General features: G+C 43.8%; 1 protein-coding gene across 1 annotated transcript in view; it reads left to right on the top strand.

Moving 5' to 3' along the window:
• Positions 1 to 668: 668 nt before the first annotated feature.
• Positions 669 to 23,196, top strand: part of LOC117364599 (olfactomedin-4-like) — a 29,495-nt gene continuing 6,967 nt past the window's right edge. The window contains exons 1-4 of the mRNA XM_033953964.1: positions 669 to 768; positions 7,319 to 7,471; positions 17,567 to 17,779; positions 20,401 to 20,551. Of these exons, the coding sequence (XP_033809855.1) occupies positions 709 to 768; positions 7,319 to 7,471; positions 17,567 to 17,779; positions 20,401 to 20,551 (577 nt within the window). The 5' untranslated portion in view covers positions 669 to 708. The remainder of the gene's footprint in view (positions 769 to 7,318; positions 7,472 to 17,566; positions 17,780 to 20,400; positions 20,552 to 23,196) is intronic.

Below are 23,196 nucleotides of genomic sequence, written 5' to 3'. Positions count from 1 at the left end.
AATGTGATGTTCTACTGGAAGTCAGTGGGCGTTAATCAATAAGGGGGTAACATGATCAAATTTTCTCTTATTGTTTATAATTGTAATGGAAGAATTCTGGATAATTTGCAGGCGTCTAATTTATTTTTGGTGATCCCTTTGTATACAGCGTTACAATAGTCAATACAAGAGATTACTAGCCAAGAATTGTTCATATCCCTCAGACCATGGCCACCATAAATAGCTTCCCTGTCATTCCTGTAACATAAATATTTCATAGTAACAAATATTTTCAGTGCATAGTTTAAGTTAAAACACCCCAGACTGCATTTAAAAGCAGTTCTGCCTGGAGAGTTTAAATATTGGAGGGGTAAATCTCATAGTAGGACCAAAGGGCTCTGCACACGTACGACTGTGTCATAGTCTTTTTTTTTTTTTTTAGAAGGCAACTCAGATTCTGAAGGAACAAGTGGCAAATTAAAGCTGTAGAAGAATAGGTCATTCCACATTCCACAGGTGGTTTCATCACAGTTAGATTTTAACCTATCTGATAAGATTACAGTTAACAATCAATTTCATTCCTTGACATGTTCAAATAGTTTCTCAAGAGGTCTGATTACATCTGATCCCTGGGAAATTCCAGTAAAAGAAATCCCATCTCCCCTTCCCACCAAGCCTCTTAAATAAAAAGGCTAAAGTCCACTGAGTCAAGTCCACAGTCTGGAAGTGATGGAGAAGACCTTGCTCATCCTGATTTTGACCCTTGGCTGCTGCCTCGCAGCCTCTTCTGTGAGTATTTGCTCCTTTATAATAAAAACTAACCTAAACCTTAAGTTTGTATACCGCATCATCTCCATAAAGATAGAGCTTGACACAGTTTACAGGTAATTCAATAAATGAGGGCAGGACATAATAAGAAATTAGAGGTTATGAAGAGGAAAGCTAGCTTTACATTTTGGAGAAAAGCCAGGTTTTCAGATGCTTTCGGAATAATTAGTATGAGCCTAGGTTTCGCAGCGGGGCAGGGAGGTTATTCCAAAGCTCAGTGAATTTGAAGAAAAGGGATTTCCCTATTTTACCTGCATATTCCCTATTTTGCCTTTTAACGAGGGGAAAGATAGTTTGAGTATGTGGGCGGATCTGGTAGTGTCAGGTCTCAAAGAATTCCAGGATAGTGGGATTAGGGGATGAAGAATGCCATGTAGGATCTTGAAAATTAGGCAGGTACATTTAAATATACTTTTAGTAGACCAGAATCCTGCTGGTTGTTGTAATTTGAGATTCTCTGACTATGAGGAATTGTAGTTTGTGCAAGAGGGAATGGATGTAGGGTAAATCCTCCCATCTTTCAGTTCTCTTCTCCTTTAATGTAGCTCGCTGACTCTTCTCAGCCATTTTTATGTAAACCGCCTTGAACTGAAAGGCACTCACGGTATATAAATAAAGATTTGGTATGTTAAGCAACAGTAGGAGATATGCTAGTCTAGTGTTTCCCAAGTCAGATTTTCAGGATATTCGCAATGAATATGCATTACATTGATTTGCATACAATGCCTCTGTTATAAGGACCAACTTGGGAAACACTGTGCTGGTCTGTCTTAGTTGGAGGAAGAGGAGTGCTCTGTACCAGTGTCGTGGTGGAAGTCAGCACTTTTCTTGCGCTAGGATCTTCTGTGCCTAATTTGATACATGTGAAACAGAAAAGACTGAGGATATGATCCAAAACTTATTGTCTCCATCCTTCTAGACCAGGGTTGTCCTATGTCGGTCCTGGAGGGCCACAATCCAGTCGGGTTTTCAGGATTTCCCCAATGAATTTGCATGAGATCTATTTGCATGCACTGCTTCCATTGGATGCAAATAGATCTCATGCATATTCATTTGGGAAATCCTGCACACCCGACCTGGCGAGGGCTGAGGTTGGACACCCCTGTTCTAGACCAATGCTTCTCAATCCAGTCCTTGGGATACACCTAGCCAAGGATATCCAGAATCAGTGGCGTAGCGAGGGTGAGCGCCGCAGCCAACGTGGGCAACAAGTTCATCGCTGCTCATGCTGAAGATAAAAAGGTACGGGAAAGGGGTGTGGGCGCATGTGTGTGGCAGGGGGCAGAGAGGAGGGGTGCTTGCGACCCGAGGAAGATCGTACACTCGCACCCCCCTTACTATGCCACTGTCCCGAATAACTATGCCTGAGAGAGATTTGCAAGCACTGATTCCTTAGCATACAAATCTCTTTCATGCATATTCATTGTAGATATCCTGCAAACCTGATTGGCTGGGAGTACCGCGGTGACTGGGTTAAGAAGCATTACTCTAGACATGCCTTTATTAGTGTTTTGGAGGGGCATTTTCAATAGGATATCTAAGTTTGGACATTTTGAAAAAGACGTCCAGAAACCTAGTAAAGAAAATGTTCATTTTCAAAACTGCAAGACGTTTATCTAGACATTTTGGCCCTTAGTACAGCTATCTCTTTTGGCCCTTCTCAAATATGAAGACATCCACATGAAAAACGCACAAAAGCAAGCTTTTTGGACATCCAAGCAGCCAGCATTCTTAGCAAACAGCTGAGCACAGCAGAGGGACACTAAGAGGTACTGTAGTGAATGTCAAATTCAAGTTTCAAGTTTTATAAAATTTCTTATACCAATCATTCAGGCTTCTGAGCGGTGTACAATTAAAAATAAAATATATATATATTTTTAAATATAAAACTGAATTACAGGTTAAAACTTTACAAAATAGACCACAGGGGGAGTTAGTAAATCGAATAATACACAATCTTGAGACAATAATCAAAGGAAAGTGAACATAAAAGGAAAAAAAACAACAGGAAGGGGAATCTGAGTACATATTAACAAGAAAAGTTTAGCCCTGATATGGGCAGTTAAATATCAAAAGCATCCTAAAATAAGAATGTTTTTAACTTGATTTTTAAAAATGGGGAAGGGATGCTTCTAGGCGAAGATGGTTGGGGATGGAGTTCCAAAGAGAAAGAGCAGTTACAGCAAAATTGTTAGATGTGATAGTATTAATGTACTTTAAGAGGGAATCGTTAGGAGATTTTGAGACGTTGAACGGAGAGCTTTAGATGGACAGTAAGGTATGATAAGAGTGAATTCAGGTTGGTTACTTGAACGAGTTTTAAATGTCAGCAGAAGGATTTTGTAATTTATTCTGGATTCAACAGGAAGCCAATGAGCTTTGTAAAGAAGGGGGGGGGGGAAGACATGATCGTATTTTTTAGCGTTGAATATAATTTTTATAGCAGTGTTCTGCACAATTTGAAGGCGCCTGATTTCCTTTTTGGTTATGCTTTTGAAAAGGGCATTACAATAATCTATGCAGGAGATTACTAGAGAGTCCAAGGTACACATATCACTGTATCCTGCTTATATTGTATGGCGAGCCCAAAACTTACTGTACCCACCGTTATACCACAACAATAGCCCTTATGCCCGCAGGTGTCACAATACAATATAAGCAAGTTATAGTGACATCTGACCTGGAACTTTTAATGTGACATTAACTATAGCAAACCTTAAAGTTCCCCTCTACTCTGCTGTGGAGATGTATATGAGCCATGTGAATCAGTAAGACAGGCTGGAAGGTATCCTTTTTTTCACATATTTGGGTGGTGAGAGGGGGTCGTGATCACTGGGAAACAGTGGCGTACCTAGCATATGTGACACCCGGGGACCATCATTTTTTGGCACCCCCCCCCCATCTGTATGAAAAACATGATTTTTAGTAACAAGCCACACGTCACACATGAGTACCTAGGAAAAGGCAGTATCTTACATATTGCAGTGAGCAGAACATCAATACACCCATTGTAAAACTAAACAAGCCAGACCAGTACAGATCAATCCTACACCGTCAATCCTAACAGAAAACCATGTCTTTTGAACACATAGAACACAGAAAACACCTTCGCCTAATATGGAATATGTCATCACAAACTAATCCCTCCCCCTTTTACAAAACTGTAGTGTGGATTTTAGCCACGGTGGTAACAGCTCTGACGCTCATAGAATTCTGAGCATCTGAGCTGCTACCACCACGGCTGGCACTAAAAAACGCTCCACAGTTTTGTAAAAGGGAGGATAAAATAGAAATACATAGACAAAGGTTAAATTGAACCAGCAAGAAGCTGGACTCTGCATAAAATGCAACACCACAGAAACAGTGACACATGTCTCTTAAAGCAATAAATAAATAGAAAATTTTTGTTCTACCTTTGTCTTCTCTAGTTTCTGCTTTCCTCATCTTCTTGTTACTGTCTTCCTTCCATCCACTGTCTGCCATCTCTCTGCCCCTCCCTATATGGCATCTTCTCTCCTTCTATGCCCCTTCCAGAAACTGTATGCCTCCCTCTTTCATCTCTCCTCTAAACCACCCCCTCCTTTGGTCTGGCATCCATCATCTTCCCTCATGGTCTGGCATCTTTCTCCTTTCATCTCTCTTTCCCCTGTGGTTTTTAGCATCTCTCTCTTCTCATTTCCTCCACTCAGATCTGATATCTCTGTCTCCTTCCCCGTTCTCTGGCATCTCTCTCTCCTCTCTCTCTTCCCTTTCCTTCTCTGGTCTTCCTTCTTTATTTTCTGCCTCCGGTCTAAATTAAATTATTTCTTACTATGCAGTCCTCAGTTTCCCTCTTTTCACTATGTCTCTTTTCACTATGTCTACCCCTTTCCTTCACCCCTCCACTATCTCACTAACTCTATCTTCTTCCCCCATCCAGCAAATGTCCTTTTTCTTTATCCCTCCTTCCATCCAGTATGTGTTCTCTTTCTCCACTTCCATTCAGCATTTGCTCTCCCTTCTCCCCACTTCCATCATCTGACCTCTTCTCTCTACCCTTTCTACCCACTTCCATCATCTGCCCCCTTCTCTCAATCTCTCCATCCACCATAGGCCCATCTTTCTCCCTTCCTCACCTTTCCGATTTTGGCAAGAAGATCTGCAACTCCCCTCCCCCCCCCCCGGACAACAGGCCCGGTCCGACAAACCTCCCTGCCCTGTGGCCAGCGATGTCTAAACTGTCTTCTTACAGCAGCTGGAGCGTTGTAGTTGCATATGGCTGCCATAAAGGTCATCTCTGATGCAACTTCTGGTTGTGTCAGAGATGACCTTTACGGCAGCCACACGCAGCTTCAACACTCTAGCTCAGGGGTGCCTACACTTTTTGGGCTTGCGAGCTACTTTTAAAATGACGAGGTCAAAATGATCTACCAACAATAAAATTAAAAAAAAACCCACAAAGCACACTGTACGCTGAGAAAATGTTAATTATCATTCCTATTCTGGGGTTTTTTCAAAGAGGTCAAGGCAGATGACTCTATGCACTGTCACCTCAGTAACAACTATACAAAAATAGACAAATATACCCCCTCCCTTTTTACTAAACCACAATAGCAGTTTTTAGCGCAGAGAGCTGCGCTGAATGCCCAGGGCTGCTCTTGACGCTCATAGGCTCCCTGCGCTACAAACCGCTATTGCGGTTTAGTAAAAGGGGGCCATAGTGCAAAATATAGACAGCAGATATAAATTCACATTTTGATCACTAAATTGAAAATAAAATCATTTTTCCTACCTTGTCTGGTGATTTCATGAGTCTCTGGTTGCACTTTCTTCTTCTGACTGTGCATCCAATCTTTCTTCCCTTCTTTCAGACTGTATGCTTCCTCTCCTCCAGACCTCATTCCCTCCCCCAACTTTTTCTTCCTCTCTCCCTGCCCTTTCTTTCTCCCTGCCTCCCTTTCTTTTTTCTCTCTTGATGTCCCCTTTCTTTTTTTTCTGTTTCCCTTCTGTCTCCCTGCCTGCCCCCTTTCTTTCTTTCTCCCTGCCCTCCACTGCTGCCACCATTGGGGAACAGGCCCCAAAGCCGCCGGCGCCGCTGCCCCAAGCTCTCTCTGCTTCCCTGCGTCGGGCCGACCAGCATTCCTCTCCCCGACGTCAATTCTGCCTTCGGAGAAGAAGTTCCACCCAGCCAGGCAGCGATTGGCTGGCCGGAACTTCCTCTCCGATGGCAGAATTGATGTCGGGGAGAGGAAGGCTGATTGGCCCAGTAGATCGCCAAGGCAAAGTGAGTCGATCACGAAGCCCAGGATGGGCTCCGTGATCGACTCACTTTGCCTTGGCGATCGACCATTTTCCAGACCTGGCCGGCTGTGCACCCCCCCTAAGACTACACCCGGGGCGAACCGCCCCCCCCCCCCTTGGTACGCCACTGCTGGGAAATATTCCCTTAATCCCTCCAATGGTCATCTGGTCAGTTTGGGCACCTTTTTGATCCTTATTCATTTTTAAAACAGGTCTAGCCTCAAACGTCTAAATGGTGCCTGGATGTTTTGTTAAAAGTTTGATTATTTGTGCAGAATGTCCAAGTCCTAAGCTCGTGCTAAGCCTGCCCAAAACACACCTCTAACACACCCTCTTAAGATTTAGACGCACTGGAGAGAAAATGATCAGAAAGTCATCTAGAAAGTCTGTTTTGAGAATGCCCACTTGAACGTTTTGACTAGTAAGACGTCCAAGTGCTGTTTTATGCTGTCTTTTGGGGATCTTTTCCAGATAAGCCCCGCCACTAATGGAAAAAGTGCACGCGCCGAAAGTTAAGCCCCGCCACCTTTTGCCAGCGCACGCAACCTTAACCAGTGAAGTTCTCAGCACAACGCCCCCACTACGCGGTGCGATGTGTATAAAGTAAAGTGGGGGGGGGGTCCCCCCCAAGCCCCCCCCGTCAGAGCAACCAAAAAAGATTATAAAAAAGAGGATATGAAACTTAACATTATAAAAAATAGGATAAACTGTCGGCCATTTTTTTAAGGGCTCCGACGGGGGGGGGGGGGCGTGTGGGGGGAACCCCCTCTACTTTACTTTATACAGATCACGCCTCTTTTTTATAATCTTTTTTGGGTGGCGGGGGTTAACTTTTTGGTGGGGCTTATCTGAAAAAGATCCTCTTTTGGACCTCTATGTTTTTTGAAAATGAGCCCTTTAGTTTCCAACAATTCACCATCTTCTTCAGTGGCCAAAACAAGAAAACAAGTTCCTTCATGTCCTCTTTCTTTGGTGAGATACCTAACTGTTCCCTTACTGAAACGCCTTTTCCTCATGTTAGTTCTTTTATTAGGTGAAAAGGGATTAGTTAAAACGGCAATGGAAAGTGTACCAAATCCAAGTGACTAACACATCCCACACAGAGGGTATCTTTCCAAAGCTGTTTATGTGATAAAATGTATTTTAGAAAAGTGCCCATTTCAAAGCTGCTGGAAAAAGTCCATGATGATTATGGTGTTGCACTCGCCCGTTTCTCTGTGATTGTTTCCAGGATTCTTATAATGTCACCGGGACGGTGGATGAGGGCGGCCAGTGCCTGTGTACCATGATCATGCCTGATAACACTTTCCCAATGTACAGGATGGAATCCCTAGAGACAGCCTCTCACAACCTGACCATCAGCGTCCAGCGAGAAATCACCAAGGTAAAGAAACGTCTCGAGCCCATTTTATTGTTGAAGAGATTCAAACTTCTGTGTAGTAGTAGCAGCGGCGGCTTTCCGTCCCTTGTTGCACTACACAGAAGTTTAAATCTATCACTTAGATAACATCATATTCATATACCAGGTGGTTCTTATAGCCCCTGACGCATCACCTCGAAGGGGTAAAACATGGCTGTGTCAATCTATTGTCTATTTTAAGAGTATTTTTTTTTAAAAAAGAAATATCTATTGAAAGGACTTTTCTATCTGATCTTCTTCTTTTTTTTTTTTTTCCACATTGGATCTTGTGGATTGGCTTCTCTATTGCGTTTTTATCCCTAAACAACATGCGTGAGAAAGTTGCATATCTACTTCCTCCATCATATGCAAATCTTTCTCATGCATATTTATTAGGAGCATCTGAGAAATCTGACCTGTTGGCAGCTCTGGAGGATTGAGAACAAAGCCCAAGGGTCTAGAACAGGGGTGTCCAACCTGCGTCCCGAGCGCCACATGCGGCCCCTTGAAGTATTTTGTGCAGCCCCGGTCGAGGGTGATGCAGTGTTTTCCTCTGCTGCCCCTGGGTGTTTACCATCTTGCCGGCTCCCTCCTCTGTCTTGCTGTGGCGTTTGCGTGGCCCCAGAAATTTTTTTTTCAGCCAATGTTGCCCAGGGAAGCCAAAAGGTTGGACACCCCTGGTCTAGAAAGTCACAGAACCCCCTCCCCCCCTCCCAACTGTTCAGTGGCTGCATTTTTTAGAGGAGCATGGTTTGGTTATTTGTATGAGGAATATAGCCAGTGTAATTGTGTGCTAACCACAGCTGTTAAAGTAACTTCAGCTAATAAAATCTGGAATTCGTCTATTTTTCTAATTTATAGACAAATAGTCCATCTAGCCCAGTATCCCGTCTTCATGGTGGCCAATCCAGGTCATAAGTAGGTGGCCAAAACTCAAAAACTGTAGTAGCAACATTCCATGCTACCGATCCAGGGCAAGCAATGGCTTCCTCCACATCTGTCTCAATAACAGACTATGGACTTTTCCTCCAGGAACTTGTCCAAACCTTTTTTTAAACCAACAATATTAACTGCTCTTACCACATCCTCTGGCAATGCATTCCAGAGCTTAAATATTCTCTGAGTGAAAAAATATTTCCCCCTATTGGTTTTAAAAGTATTTTCCTGTAACTTCATTGAGTCTTTGTAATTTTTGATGGAGTAAAAAATCGTTCCACTTGTACCCGTTCTACACCACTCAGGATTGTGTAGACTTCAATCATATCTCTTTTACAAGATGAAGAGCCCTAACCTCTTTATTCTTTCCTCATATCAGAGGAGTTTCATCCCCTTTATCATCTTAGTAGCTCTTCTTTGAACCTTTTCTAGTTCTGTCATATCTTTTTTGAGATAAGTGACCCAGAATTGAACGCAGTAGTCAAGATGAAGTCACACCATAAAGCGATACATAGGCGTTATAATAGTCTTAGTCTTGTTTACCATCCCTTTTTTAATAATTCCTAGCATCTCATTTTCTTTTTGCTGCCGCCGCACATTGGGTGAAATGTTTCATCATATTGTCTACAATGACACTCAGATTGTTTCTTGGGTACTAACCCCCAAGGTGCATCCTAGCATCTGGTAACTATGATTTGGGTTATTCTTCCCAATGTGCATCACTTTGCATTTGTCCACATTAAATTTAATCTGCAATTTAAACGTTCAGTCTTCTACTTTCCTAAGGTCTGCCTGCAATTTTTCAGTCTGAATGCATTTTAACAACTTTGAACTGTTTAGTGTCATCTGCAAATTTAATTACCTCACTCATTTTTCCAATTTCCAGATCATTTATAAATATGTTAAATAACACCGGTTCCAGTACAGACCCATGTGGCACTCCACTATGTACCCTCCTCCACCGAGAAAAATGACCATTTAACCCAACCCTCTGTTTTCTGTCCAATAACGAATTCCTAATCCACAACTGAACATGACTCCTATCCCATGACTCTTTCGTTTTTTCAGGAGCCTCTCATGAGGAGCTTTATCAAAAGCTTTCTGAAAGTCCAGATACACTACATCAGCCGGCTCACTTTTATCCACATGTTTATTTACACTGTGAAGCAAATTTGTGAGGCAAGATCTCCCTCGGCTGAACCCATGCTGACTCTGCCTTTTAAATCATGTTTGTCTACATGTTCTACAATTTTATTTTTTAAAATTGTTTCCACTATTTTGCCCGGCACTGAAGTCAGGCTTACTGGTCTATAATTTTCCTTGATCTCCTGGAAACCTTTTTAAAAATCAGTGTAACATTGGTTACCCTCAAATCTTCAGGCAGAACAGATGGCTTGCTACGCCAACTGTGGGGTTACAGATCACTCATAGCAGACCAGCAGAAGTAATGGTGCCCATCATACTATTTTATACAGAACAGTTTTCAAATTATTTTACCCACATAATTAAACTCCTGAGTTGAAAAGTGCCTTCCCACCCCATACTTCTTTAAATTTTTGCCAGTGTGATCAGGTTCTCTGGCCTGCTGCTCGTATTGGCATAGGTTTTCCCTGTGATGTAACTTCCTGGCCCTGCGAGCCGGAAGTGATTTCAGAGGGAGCAAGGCCTGCGCGAGCAGCTGACTAGAGTATTTGTTTGCACTGGTGAAGAGGTACAGGGCAGGGGAAGGGAGGGCATGAGCATGATATGAGGGGGCGGAGAGGTGCCAGCACCCTCACTGAGACGGCGTCTAGGGAAATCCGTCCTCTCTTACTATGCCACTGTGAGGATTTCAGCTTCAAGTCTCCATGTGTGTTTTATAGTTCTGACTAGTGCTGCCCGATTCACTGATTTACTTTGGGTGAATCGATTCAAATCGATTTAAACAACAAAAAATTGGCTTCCCGATTCGCCTGACCCCTAAAGCAGGAGCAGCAGTGCTGCTCTTGCTGGCCAGCCGCTGCCGCACCTGCTTTAGAGGGTGAAGGGGAAGGGTCATTCAGAAAGTTCTGCTATCTGGCTTCCCCCTCCCCTAGCGTCTGTTTCCCTCCCCTGGCATTCAGCTTCCTACCCCTGGCCTCCCACTTCCCCACAGGCCTCCCTGCACCGTTTACCGTTGAGGAACAGCCTGTAGATTAGATCGCGATGCTAGCGATCTTTCCACTGCTTCAGAGCTGTTTCCTCTGTGATCCTGCCTCTGATGTCAGAGGAGGGGAGAGACCACAGCAGAGGAAACAGCTCCAAAGTAGTGCAAAGATTGCTAGCATTGCGATCTTATCTACAGACTGTTCCTCAATGGTAAACGGTGCGAGGAGGCCAGGGGGGAAGCCGGCCACCAATGGGAGGCCAGGGGGAACACATAGGCCTTCCGAGGGGGTGGGGGAGGGAGCAGTCCTTCAGGGTGGGGGGTGGGGGGTGGAGCAGGCCTTCAGGGGGAACAGGCAGGCAGGCCTTCATGGGGGATAGGCAGGCAGGCCTTCCGAGGTGGGATGCAGGCCTTTAAGGGGAGGAGACAGGCCTTCAAGGGGGGAGACAGGCCTTCAGGGGTGGGATGCAGGCCTTTAAGGGGGACAAGCCTTCAAGGGGGGGAGACAGGCCTTCAAGGGGGGGACAGGCTTCAGGGGTGGGATGCAGGCCTTTAAGGGGGGACAAGCCTTCAAAGGGGTGGAGACAGGCCTTCAAAGGGGGGGGGGACAGGCCTTCAAAGGGGACAGGCAGGCCTTCAGGAGTGGGATGTAGTCCTTTAAGGGGGGGGGGACAAGCCTTCAAGGGGGGGAGACAGGCATTCAAGGGAGGGGGACAGGCCTTCAAGGGGGAAACAAGCCTTCAGGGATGGTGGCACATGCCTTCAGGGGGGACAGACCTTCAGGGGAGGTGGGCCCTGTGTAGAAGTATACGGCGGGAAGGAGGGAAGGGGAGTTCAAAGAGACATGCATATGCTGGACTTTGGGGGAAGAAATAATGGGTCTAAAAATAGAAGAGAGGGAGAAAGATGACACAAGGGATAATGTGGAGGGGGGACTAGAGATACTGGATAGGAGGGTAGTTGGGAAGAGAAAGGGAGAAATGATGGAACCTGGAGTGGTGGGAAAGGAGGGAGAGATGCTGGATGAAAGGGTAATTGAGAAAAAGTGAATTTGTGGATGGAGACAAAAAAAAGGAAAGATGCAAGATCTCCGGGGGAGGGAAGGGACACGGAAGGGGAGGACAGAGATGGCAGATGGATGGTTAGCACGGAGAAAGAAGAAAGTAGGAGATCCTGGCAAGCAAGTTATCAGAAGACAACCAGAGCCTTGGGACCAACAAGATTTTAATATTGACCAGACAACAAAAGGTAGAAAAAATAATTTTATTTTCTGTTTTGTGATTACAATATGACAGATTTGAAAAGTGTATCCTGCCAGAGCTGGTGTTAGACCGCAAACATGAGCTAGGATTTAACAGAGAGAAGAAAAGTCCTTTTTGTTTTTTTGTTTAGACCACAGCGCCAGTGTGGGTAGGAGAAGCCAAAGGGGGTGAAGAAGCTATAAAATAAACCCACCAGGATGTTTGAGAAAAACACCCAATTAGGCAGGAAAATCAAATCGAATCGAAAAACCAATTCAATAGGCTGAATCGAATCGAATCGAATCAAATCGAAATTTTTTTTTCCTGAATTGGGCAGCACTAGTTCTGACTACATTTTCCATAAAGTAGGTGCAAAATCCCTTACTCTTCAGCTCCGAATTTTCAATGCCTGTGGATCATTTCCTTTTAAAATTTCATTTCCTGGCCTGTGAGTACAAATAAGCCAACAAGCCATGCACAATTTAAAAAAGGTTCCCAGAAAATAATGGCCTGACATTTAATGATATCTATCCATTTAACAGAACCTTCTTATTAGATAAATGCTGCTTTGCGTAATAATATTGGTTTTTCTTTTCCTTCTTTGAAAGGTAAATCTAGTAGGTTGTATGTAGAAAAATTACTATCTTTTCAAGCAGCTCATTTGGGTCTTGATTTACTCCCAATTTTATGGTCCTCTACATCTACATTTGATACATGTGAATCAGAAAATACTGAGGATATGATCTAAACTTATTGTCGCCATCCTTCTAGACCAGGGTTGTCCAACATCGATCCTCGAGGGTTGCAATCCAGTCGGGTTTTCAGGATTTCCCCAATGAATTTGCATGAGATCTGTTTGCATGCACTGCTTCCATTGTATGCAAATAGATCTCATGCATATTCTTTTACATCGTATAAGTATTTTAAATATAGTTGGAAAGAGCAACAAACTGTATTGCATCTTCTAAGTATTTCAGCCATAACTCAAAATTTATTTCTATTGTAAGTTTATGGAAGAGTAATGAATATTGTATTTGTTTTTATTGTACTTCTACAGAAGATGTTCAGCTTATTTGAATTGTTAATTGCATCAAACTGTTTGGTGTACAATGGTATACAAATAAAATTGTATGTTATGTTATATTCAGTAGTACTATATGAATCATGCAAGGAAGGGAAGAGTTTCGTTATCAAGAGTAAGGGGAGATTTAAAGATCTCAATATGTATACTTTGGAAGAAATGTGGGAAAGGGAAGATACGATAGAGAAGTTTAATACACAGGAAGTGAATCTTTCGATTGAAAGGAAGCTCTGGAATGAGGGGAGCAAAGGAAGAAGGTGAAACGGGATAGACTCGGGAGTAATCTAAGGAAATACTTCTTAATGGAAAAGGTGGTAGATGCACGGTACAAGCTTCCTGATGGAAGTGTGGTATCCCAGGCAGTGTTGTTTAAAATCCTAGGTCAAAGAACTCAAGTGAAAATAAAAGTAAATTCATATTTTGATACTTAAATAAAAGTATAATAAGAACATAAGAGTTGCCGCTGCTGGGTCAGACCAGTGATCCATCATTCATGCCCAGCATTCCGCTCATGCGGCGATCCTCTGGTCAAAGATCAGCGCCCTAACTGAGACCAGCCCTACCTGCGTACATTCTGGTTCAGCAGGAACTTGTCTAACTTTGTCTTGAATCCCTGGAGGGTGTTTTCCCCTACGACAGACTCCGGAAGAGCGTTCCAGTTTTCTACCACTCTCTGGGTGAAGAAGAACTTCCTTACGTTTGTACGGAATCTATCCCCTTTCAATTTTAGAGAGTGCCCTCTCGTTCTCCCAACCTTGGAGAGGATGAACAACCTGTCCTTATCTACTAAGTTTATCCCCTTCAGTACCTTGAATGTTTCGATTATGTCCCCTCTCAATCTCCTCTGTTCAAGTAAAAGTAAAAAGTAAGTGCCTAAAATAATACCTTTTGAGTAAAAAGTAAAAGGGACACAAGAACTCTTATCAGCTGCAGCTTCATGTCCACTTTAAAGTGACCCAACTCATTAAACCAGTTCTAACCTGTTTTGGAGGCCGTATCTAGTGAAGGATATAAAAAGACTTGAAGCAGTCCAGAGGAAGGCAACAAAAATGGTAAGAGGTTTGAACCAAAAGAAGTATGAGAAGAGACAGGAAGACCTAAATATATATATGCTGGAGGAGAGGAAGGACAGGGGAGATTATGATACAGATGTTTAAATACTTGAAAGGTATTAATATAGAACCAAATCTTTTCCAGAGAAGAAAAAAATGGTAAAATAGAGGGCATAATCTGAGGTTGCAGGGAGGAAGACTCGGGAGAAATGTTAGGAAATTCTTTTTCACGGAGAGGATGTGAAAAGGATTTTGGTCCCAATTCCGGCCCCATACTTTCTCTGCCATTTGGAAGTCAGGTGCACCTGGGGACATATCTTAAAGACCAGAAGTCATCTTACAAAAACATGTCCAATTTTATTATGAGCTTTACATCTCTTTTATATCATTCTACATGAATCAGTGTTGTCAGCATGTGTCAGCATGTGATGTAAACACAAACCATATATGGACACAGGTCACATGAAACTTTAAAGAAATCAGCATTTTTTCTATCTCAAGACTGGAGTCCAAAAGGTTAGAAGAGCCTTGGCCAGCAAAGCCTCTTCTGTTTGCAAATACGGCTTATAAAAACAATTGAATTCACTTCACAACCAAGATAACACACATCTTATCAAACATCAGAGAAGGAAAAACAAACAGGGTCTGGTTTTCTTACAGCTTCAAAACATATAGCCTAAGGAAAACTACCAAGGTACATGATACTGATACGTGTCCCATCAGGGTGGTAGATGCCTGGAATGCCCTCCCGAGGGAAGTGGTGGAGAGGAAAACGGTGATGGAACTAAAAAAAAACATAGGATAAACATAGAGGATCTCTAATTAGAAAATGAAGGATGTAAATTAAAAAGCTAAGGCCGGTACTGGCAGACTTACAGGGTCTGTGTCCCATATGTGGTAATTTGGTGTAGGATGGGCTGGGGAGGGCATCAATGGGAACTCCACTAATTTGGAACATGAGGGTATTACAGGCCAGACTTTATGGTAGATATCCTGCAAACAGGATGGTTGGATAGGCTGGCGTGAGCTTGGACAACAAGTTCAGCATTTGGAACCTAGGACAATATCAGGTGGACTTTACAGTCTATGACCCAGAAATATCAATGAAGAGACAAGTTAATTTAATCATGTATTTTTAATGGATATAACTAATGGACAGACTTGATGGTCAGGTCTTTATCTGCTGTCATTTACTATGTTACTATGTAAACACAGGCAACTTCACTGTTCTTATAGGCTATACAGTACTCCCCTGATATTCGCCGGGATTCCATTCCAGGAACCCCAGTGAATCTTGAAAAACCGCGAATACGGTTTTTCATGGGGGAGACTGAAGAGGGCAGCGGGAGAGCAGCCGGAGCACTGTGAGTGTAGGAAATCACTCGCAGTGTGCTCCTTCCACTTCTTCCTGCACTAAGTTGGGCCTTATCCAGTCTGGAGCTGCGTGTCAAAGCAGCTCCTGATTGGATAATGCCTGACTTAATGCAGGAAGAGGCGGTCGGAGCATACCACGAGTGATTTCCTACACTCGTCAGCGCTCCGGCTGCTCTCTCCTGCCCTCTCCTTGTCGGCGGTTCGCGGTCAGAAAATACCATGAATGACCGGGACCGCAAACCGCTGACCGTAAACGACCAGGGGCACACTATATTCACTGAACAGAAAAATTTAAGATGAAATGATCTACTGTTTACATGACGAGGTTTGCAATAACAAAATCTTCTTCCCAGTTTTCTGAGAAATTGTCACTTACATCTCCCTTCCACTTTTACCTTTAATTGCAAGCATCAAATGAAACTAGGTAAAATAGTAAAAATGGGCAAAATTATTACTTCATAAAAAGTATCAAAACTTTCACTTCAGTACAGTAATTACTTACATTTATTTAGGCCCTCCTTTACAAAGCAGCGCTAGCCGCCGTGGTAACAGCTCGGACGCTCATATAATTCCTATGAGCATCTGAGCTGTTACTGGGGCAGCAGGCGCTAAAAACGCTAGCTTGGCTTTGTAAAGGAGGGGGTTGATTACTGTGCAACACTGATCCCAGACTCCCTAGGCCTGGGGAATAGAATTGAAGTTTTAACACTGATGTGGAGGGGCATTTTCAATAGGATTTCTTAGGTCAGAATTTGGACATTATGAGAAAGAAGTCCAGAAATCCAGGAGAGAAAATGCAAGATGTCTATCTTTTTAAAAAATGATATATCTAGACCAGGGGTGTCCAACCTTTTGGCTTCCTTGGGCCGCATTGGCTGAAAAAAATTTTCTGGGGCCGCACAAACACTAGCACTAGCCGATGAGCAAATAAAAGGTTGAGCAGGTCCCAAATCTGCAATCACTAATATAGAAGATGTATGTATCTAATAATAAACCTTCATTAAAGGGAAACTGTGGAGAGGAACCCAAAAAAGCAGTAATACTTACCCTGACTGAGTGATCCCTCCATATGCACCCTCCTCCACGACGTCAAAGGGAACGCTTCTGGGTCAGCTGCAGGAGGTACATAGGAGCCGCTGCCCGCGGCTTTGAGCGAATGCTGCAGCAAGACGGAGGAGAGAGACGGCAAGATGGTAAACACCTGGAGACGCAGAGGAAAACACCGCATCGTTCTGGAGCGGGACCGCACAAAATACTTCATGGGGCCGCGGGTTGTACATTCGTGATTTAGACGTTTTGGTCTTTAGTACATCTATCTTTTTTGGCCATTCTCAAATATAAAGACATCCACATGAAAAACGCACAAAAGCAAGCTTTTCAGATGGTCAAGAAGCCAGCATTTTTAGCAAACTGTTCACAGACAGCTAAGCACAGCAGAGGGGCACTCTAAGAGGTACTGTAGTGAATGTCAAATCAAATGTCCAAGGTACACATGCCACTATATCCTGCTTATATTGTATGGTGAGCCCTCCAAAACCCACCCAAAACTTACTGTACCCTGTTATACCACAACAATAGCCCTTATGCCTGCAGGTGTCATCTTATAGGTATAGTAGGTTTTGGAGGGCTCACCATACAATATAAGCAAGTTATAGTAACATCTAATCTGGGACTTTTAATGTGACATTCACTATAGTAAACCTTAGAGTTCCCCTCTAGTCTGCTGTAGAGATGTATATGAGCCATGTGAATAAGTAAGACAGGCTGGAAGGTATTCCTTTTTTCACATATTTGGGTGGTGGGAGGGTTTGGTGACTACTGGAGAAGTAAGGGGGGGTGTCAAGCCTTAATTCCTCCAGTGGTCGTCTGGTCAGTTTGGGCACCTTTTTGATCCTTATTTATTTTTAAAACAGGTCTAACCCTGAACATCTAAATGGTGCCCCAGATGTTTTGTTAAAAGTTTGATTATACATGCAAAATGTCCAAGTCCTAAGCCCTCCCTGGTCCAGCCCAAACCATGTCTCTACCCCCCCCCCCCCTCCTTTACGATTAAGAGGCACTTGAGACAAAACATCAGAAAGACATCTGGAAAGTCAGTTTTGAAAATGCCCACTTGGACGTTTTGACTAGTGAGACGTCCTAGTGCCAGTTTATGCTTTCTTAAGGTTGTCTATCTTTTTTGAAAATGGGTCCCTTATTGTTTTAACAAATGGAAATCTTTTTGTTTTCTTAATTTCGCATTGATGTATTTGGTGGTTTTACTTTCTCCAGATTCAGAGCTACCAGAGCTCCCTGGCAGTATACATGGAAAGGCTGTCCAACCTGACTCGCCGGGTTGAAAACGTAGAACTGGGAATCGTGTCCTACAGAGAGCTGGACTTTACACTCATGAAACTGGAGATCCAGGAAATGGAGACACTCGCGGTGCAGCTGAGGGCTTCTTTTAACGGATCCAATACCATTGTTGAGACACTTTTTATGGAGGTACATAGTGTGACTCAGTGGCATAAATTCAAATGCAGGGACCCCGATAGGGAGTAGAGGATACTTCCTCCCCCTACCTTAGGCTTTTAGGAGGACTGAATGCAGCAACTACTATTTATTTTAAACAAGTGATTTTGAACCCAGTCCTCAGGGACTACTGGTGAGTTGTTTTTTTTTCAGGATATTCACTGTGAATATGCATGACATAGATTTCCAGGCAAAGCTTTTTTTAATTTTTTTTGGTATGCAAATCTCTCTAATGCATATTCATTACCTGACTAGCTAGGTGGTCCTTGAGGACTGGGTTGAAAACCACTGCGCTAAACAGTGTTGCTTTCATTAATTAAACCAGGGGAAGGCAATTATGGTACTAGAGGGCCACACCCCAAATGGGTTTTCCAAAATTTTTCAAAATGAATATGCATGAGATTGATTTGCATGTACTGCTTCCATTGTATGCAAATCGATCTAATTCATATTCAATATGAAAATCCTGAAAACCTAACTCGTTTGTGGCCCTCGAGGATCAGGTGCCCATCCCTGAATTAAACTATTCAGTGTTGCTCTCCACCGGCAGCTGGAAAAGCAATAAAGTAGCTCATGTCCCACTGACGGATCAAAGTCTTGCAACAGGCCTGGGTGATTTTGTAGCCCTTATCATAAGACTTCAAGCTGGCAGTAGATGAAGAGCTTAAATGCTTCTCCACCTTCAGCAGCAGGGGGTGGCGGTAGAATCAAGTAATTTCATGAAGGAAAGCTGGTGGAAGTGGCACGGCACAACACAGGCCGTGGAGGTCACTGTACAAAGCAGTGGCGTGGCCATGGGTGGGCCTGGGCCACCCACTGTATGCTCAGGCCCACCCAAAATTCTCATGCCCCACCAGTTGTAAGGGGCCTTCGGCAGCGAGAGCCCCTCCTTCTCCTACTTGCTCCAGCCCACGGCTCTGTCCGTGGGCTGCCGTTGCCCCTGCTCCGCCTTCCCATGTCTGCGTGAAACTGAATATGAGCAGCACGGGGTAGGTCAGTGCGACGGCCGTGCTTAGACAGTGCTTTAGGTTGAAGAAAGTGGGGGACGAAGAAGTTCTCGCTGCCGGAGGCCCCCTGCAACTGTTGGTGCATGAAAATTTTGGGTGTGCCCGAGCCTATAATGGGTGCGCCCAGGCTCACCTATGGCTACACCACTGCTTTGTACAGTGCCTCAAAGGGCTATTTCAGTGCCTCAAAGGGCTATGCTTTACCTTTTAACTTTCTTTTGGACACTTCCAGTATGGTAATACTAGAAGCAGAAGTCTGCTGTCAGACATAACAGGGCAGTTTTGAGTAGTCTGTTGGATTCATAGCATATATAGACAGCCTTATCCTAGTGCAGTGGTTCTTAAACCTGTCCTGGGAGAACCCCAGCCAGTCGGGTTTTCAAGATATCCCTAATGAATATGCATGAGTCAGATTTGCATATAATAGAGGTTACTGGTCATGCAAATATGCCTCATTAGGGATATCTTGAAAACCCAAAAGACTGGGAGTCTCCCAGGACAGGTTTAAGAACCAGTGGCCTAGTGTACTGCAGTCAGTTAATTTATTGTTGCAAATTTATGAAAAAAAATCCTTCTGGGTTATAATCATTATGTCTATAATAAAATATGATATACTCTACAATGTATCATGCATATATAATCAGTAAACCCCAAAACATTACCCCCAGCACCCAAACATTCCCTGTGCTTTTGATAAAAGCACTTGTATAATTTGTATCTGCTGTTTGTGTGAACAAAGGGGAGGAGCAAAACAGCCCTTTGAGGGTGGCTAAGCAAATGATGATAATACTGATTTCTGTGCCCTGTTGACCGAAGATTAAGGGGTAGATATTCAAAGGGCTTTAAGTGGGAGGGAGAGGCAACTGCCGCTTAAACCCTTATCAGTAGGCTGAGAGGGGATATGCAGTGCACTTTAGTTGGGAATGGATATCTAAATAAACGCTGGGCTTTACTAAACTGCGGAAGAGCTTCTTTCCGAGGGTCACCGGGGTAAATGATCCTACGCTCGCAGGAATTGAATGAGCATCGGAGCATTTACCTCACTGGTCCATTGTAAGAAGCTTTTCTGCAGTTTAGTAAAAGAAGCCCAAAATTAATTGTGACAAGCAAACATATTTCAAAATATCAAACAAATTTTGTTTGTTTGTTTATTGTTCTTTGTTAACTTAAATGAACCTATTTGAATTTTGTTTGTTTCAACTCTGTTGTCCTCTGTTTTCACTACATTTATTTTTGGATGAAATATTACATACATAGTAAGTGACGGCAGATAAAGATTTGAACGGTCCGTCTAGTCTGCCCATTAGTTATATCCATTAAAAATACATGATATTAAATTAACTTGTCTCTTCTTTGATATTTCGGTTTCCAATCATTGTTATTTTGAAATAAATCTGTTTAACTTAACCAAAAGCACCACTTTACTCTGGTTGGCTTCTTTCAATAAAGCAGCAGAGGATAAGAGTTATTTGACGTAGGTCCAATCCTTGCTCTTTTTAATGTTGCAATTGATCCCAACAAAACTTGCGTCCCATTTCCTTCCATGACCGTCTCTTCTTCTTCCTCTCTTTCTTCATGAAACCACAGATCCAGAACATTTCCGTGATGGTCAATCAGCTGGAATCATACGACAAAAACAATGTGCTTGCGGTGCGACGTGAAATCGCCTCCCTGAGGAAACGTCTCCAGGACTGTGAGAAGAACCAAACGGTTTTCAACCCTCCTCCTGTAATTTATGGTTAGTACATGGTTATATTCTATGTCTTCAGATGTTCTCAGCTCACCTCATCGGTGCAACTTGTGTTGTGAGCTGAGGTCTTTATTTATCACTTAGAATAACATGGTAATATAGTAACTGATGGCAGATAAAAGATCCCCGTGGTTCATCCAGTCTGCCCAACAGTCACATTCATTATCAAGGCGGTGTTGAACCAACAATCCAGTATACGAGTATTATTACATTTGATTTGCTAAGTTCCACTAAAAAATGTCTTCCCCTCCCTACCGAGATATATAAGACCTGTACTCAGATGATATAAATGCAGTATAAAGTATGCACACTTACCCCTGATCCATTCTTGTCATTTTCAGGGCTCAGACTGTAGAAAAAAGTCTGCCATGCACTGGCCCTACTCCACAGCTACCAGAGTTTCTATCAAATCCTTAATCCATTATGTTCTATCTTGTCACAAATGGGAACAAAAACACTGTGGAGACGACGATGTCCAAGATGCAGGTCTTTATTGAAAATACAGTCAATTCATCCACATGATGAGATGTCAAGGACCCAAGGAATGAGGGACTAAGGACCCAACACGGTCCGTGTTTCGACAACCCTATCTTCCTCAGGGGTCCCTGAAAGTCCTAATGCAAAAACGTGGATCAAATCCTAAAACCTAAAGGTGGTCAAATATGATGATGGACTGGCCCAAGTAGAAAACTCTGCGCGATTGTTGGGTTCTTAGTCCCCATTTCTTGAGTCCTTGACATCTCGTCATGTGGATTAATTGACTGTATTTTCAATAAAGACCTGCATCTTGGACATTGTCGTCTCCACAGTGTTTTTGTTCCTGTCTTGGTTGACCTTCGGGTCTGTGGAGTATTAAGGGACAATTTTTGTTTGTTTGTTGTCACATATAGGACACAGACTGTAGAAGCCCGTCTGGAGCTGCCATTTAAGCCTCACTCCAGTGCGTCATTAACATTTTTCGAACACATCCAGGAATTTTACTAGCATAGTAACATAGTATATGAGGGCAGATAAAGATCTGCCCACCAACCCACTGTGTCCAACAAGGAAGCCAGAACCTTACCTGCCATACCATTATTGGCATAGCGAGGGGCGGTGGCACCCCCTCACGCCCTCTTTGTCACACCCCACTCCTTCCACGCCCCCACACCACATTCAGACCCTCCCTTCCCCTTATATCTTTGCCAGCCCGAGCAGCTTCTCTAGGGTTACCAGATTTTCGGGAATGAAAATCTGGACCCATGGCCCTGCCCCCAGGCCCACCCCATTCTGCCTGAGTCACGTCCCCAGCCCCGCCCCCTCAACCTGGTTGCTTGTCAGGAGGTCATCTGCACATGCGCTGGTGTGACGTGATGATGTCGCCTGCATGCGTGCATGCACATGATGTCACCGTGTTGTATTTGCGAACGCACGGATGCTGTCCCTACGTCGCTGCTGGCTGGAAAGCTTTTCAAAACCCGGACAAAGTGCCGGGTTTGGAAAACCGTCCGGACTCCTGGACATGTCCTCGAAAAGGAGGACAGGTCCGGGGAAACCCGGACATCTGGTAACCCTAAGCGTCTCTGGCCTGCTGCTCACACTGGCATTGGCTTTCCCTCTGATGCCACTTCCTGGCCCTGCACCAGGTAGTGACTTCAGTGGGGAGCCATGCCGGCATGAGCAGCAGGCCGGAGAAATTGCTCATGCTGGTGAAGATTTAAAGAGGTATGGGGAAGGGGGAAGGGGGGGCGCAAACATGGCATGGCGTGGGGGCGGAGAGGTGCCGGCGCTGCCACCAAGATGGTGCCTGTGGCAGACCACACCCTCGCTGTACTACACCATTGCATACCATGTTACACTCGTTCATGATTAAAAACTGACACCACAGAGTAGTCAAAGAGAAACAAAAGCTGCAGTGATGATGTACAGGACGCCATGGACTTTATTAGGCAATCGTAAAAGGACTGATAAGACCGGACCCAACACAGTCCGTGTTTCGAAGAAACACTCCTTCCTCAGGGGTCCTAACGCATATCAGAACAAAGTAACCTGATGGATAACAACTGAATAAAAACTGGAAATGGCGGTGAATAACCATAAATGCTCTTGCGTGATGCAGGGCCCCTTAACCTTTTCCAGTTTCTTATACAGTTGTTATCCATCAGGTTACTTTGTTCTGATATACGTTAGGACCCCTGAGGAAGGAGTGTTTCTTCGAAACACGGACCGTGTTGGGTCCGGTCTTATCAGTCCTTTTGGAAACAAACTATGCTTTTTTTATGATTGCCTGATAAAGTCTTGGCGTCCTGTACATCATCACTGCGGTTTCTGTTTTTTTTTTTTGTTTCTCGTTTCGGTATTTAACTGCGGTCGAGTTGGATCTTCTGTTTGTTGTTACCACAGAGTAGTCAGCAATTCACCACCCTGCCAACCACTTTAAGGCAGCTACACACGATGCAATCTTGGAAGGATGGTTTTATGATTTCCAAAAAGCCTTTGACAAGGTGCCCCATGAACGCCTACTCCGGAAACTGAAGAACCATGGGGTGGAAGGAGATGTACATAGATGGATCAGAAGCTGGTTGGCGGGTAGGAGACAGAGGGTGGGAGTGAAGGGCCACTACTCGGACTGGAGGAAGGTCACGAGTGGGGTC

The sequence above is a fragment of the Geotrypetes seraphini genome, chromosome 8 (genome assembly GCF_902459505.1).
Source record: "Geotrypetes seraphini chromosome 8, aGeoSer1.1, whole genome shotgun sequence".
NCBI classification, from domain to species: domain Eukaryota; kingdom Metazoa; phylum Chordata; class Amphibia; order Gymnophiona; family Dermophiidae; genus Geotrypetes; species Geotrypetes seraphini.
This window is presented reverse-complemented; position numbering and strand designations above follow the sequence as displayed.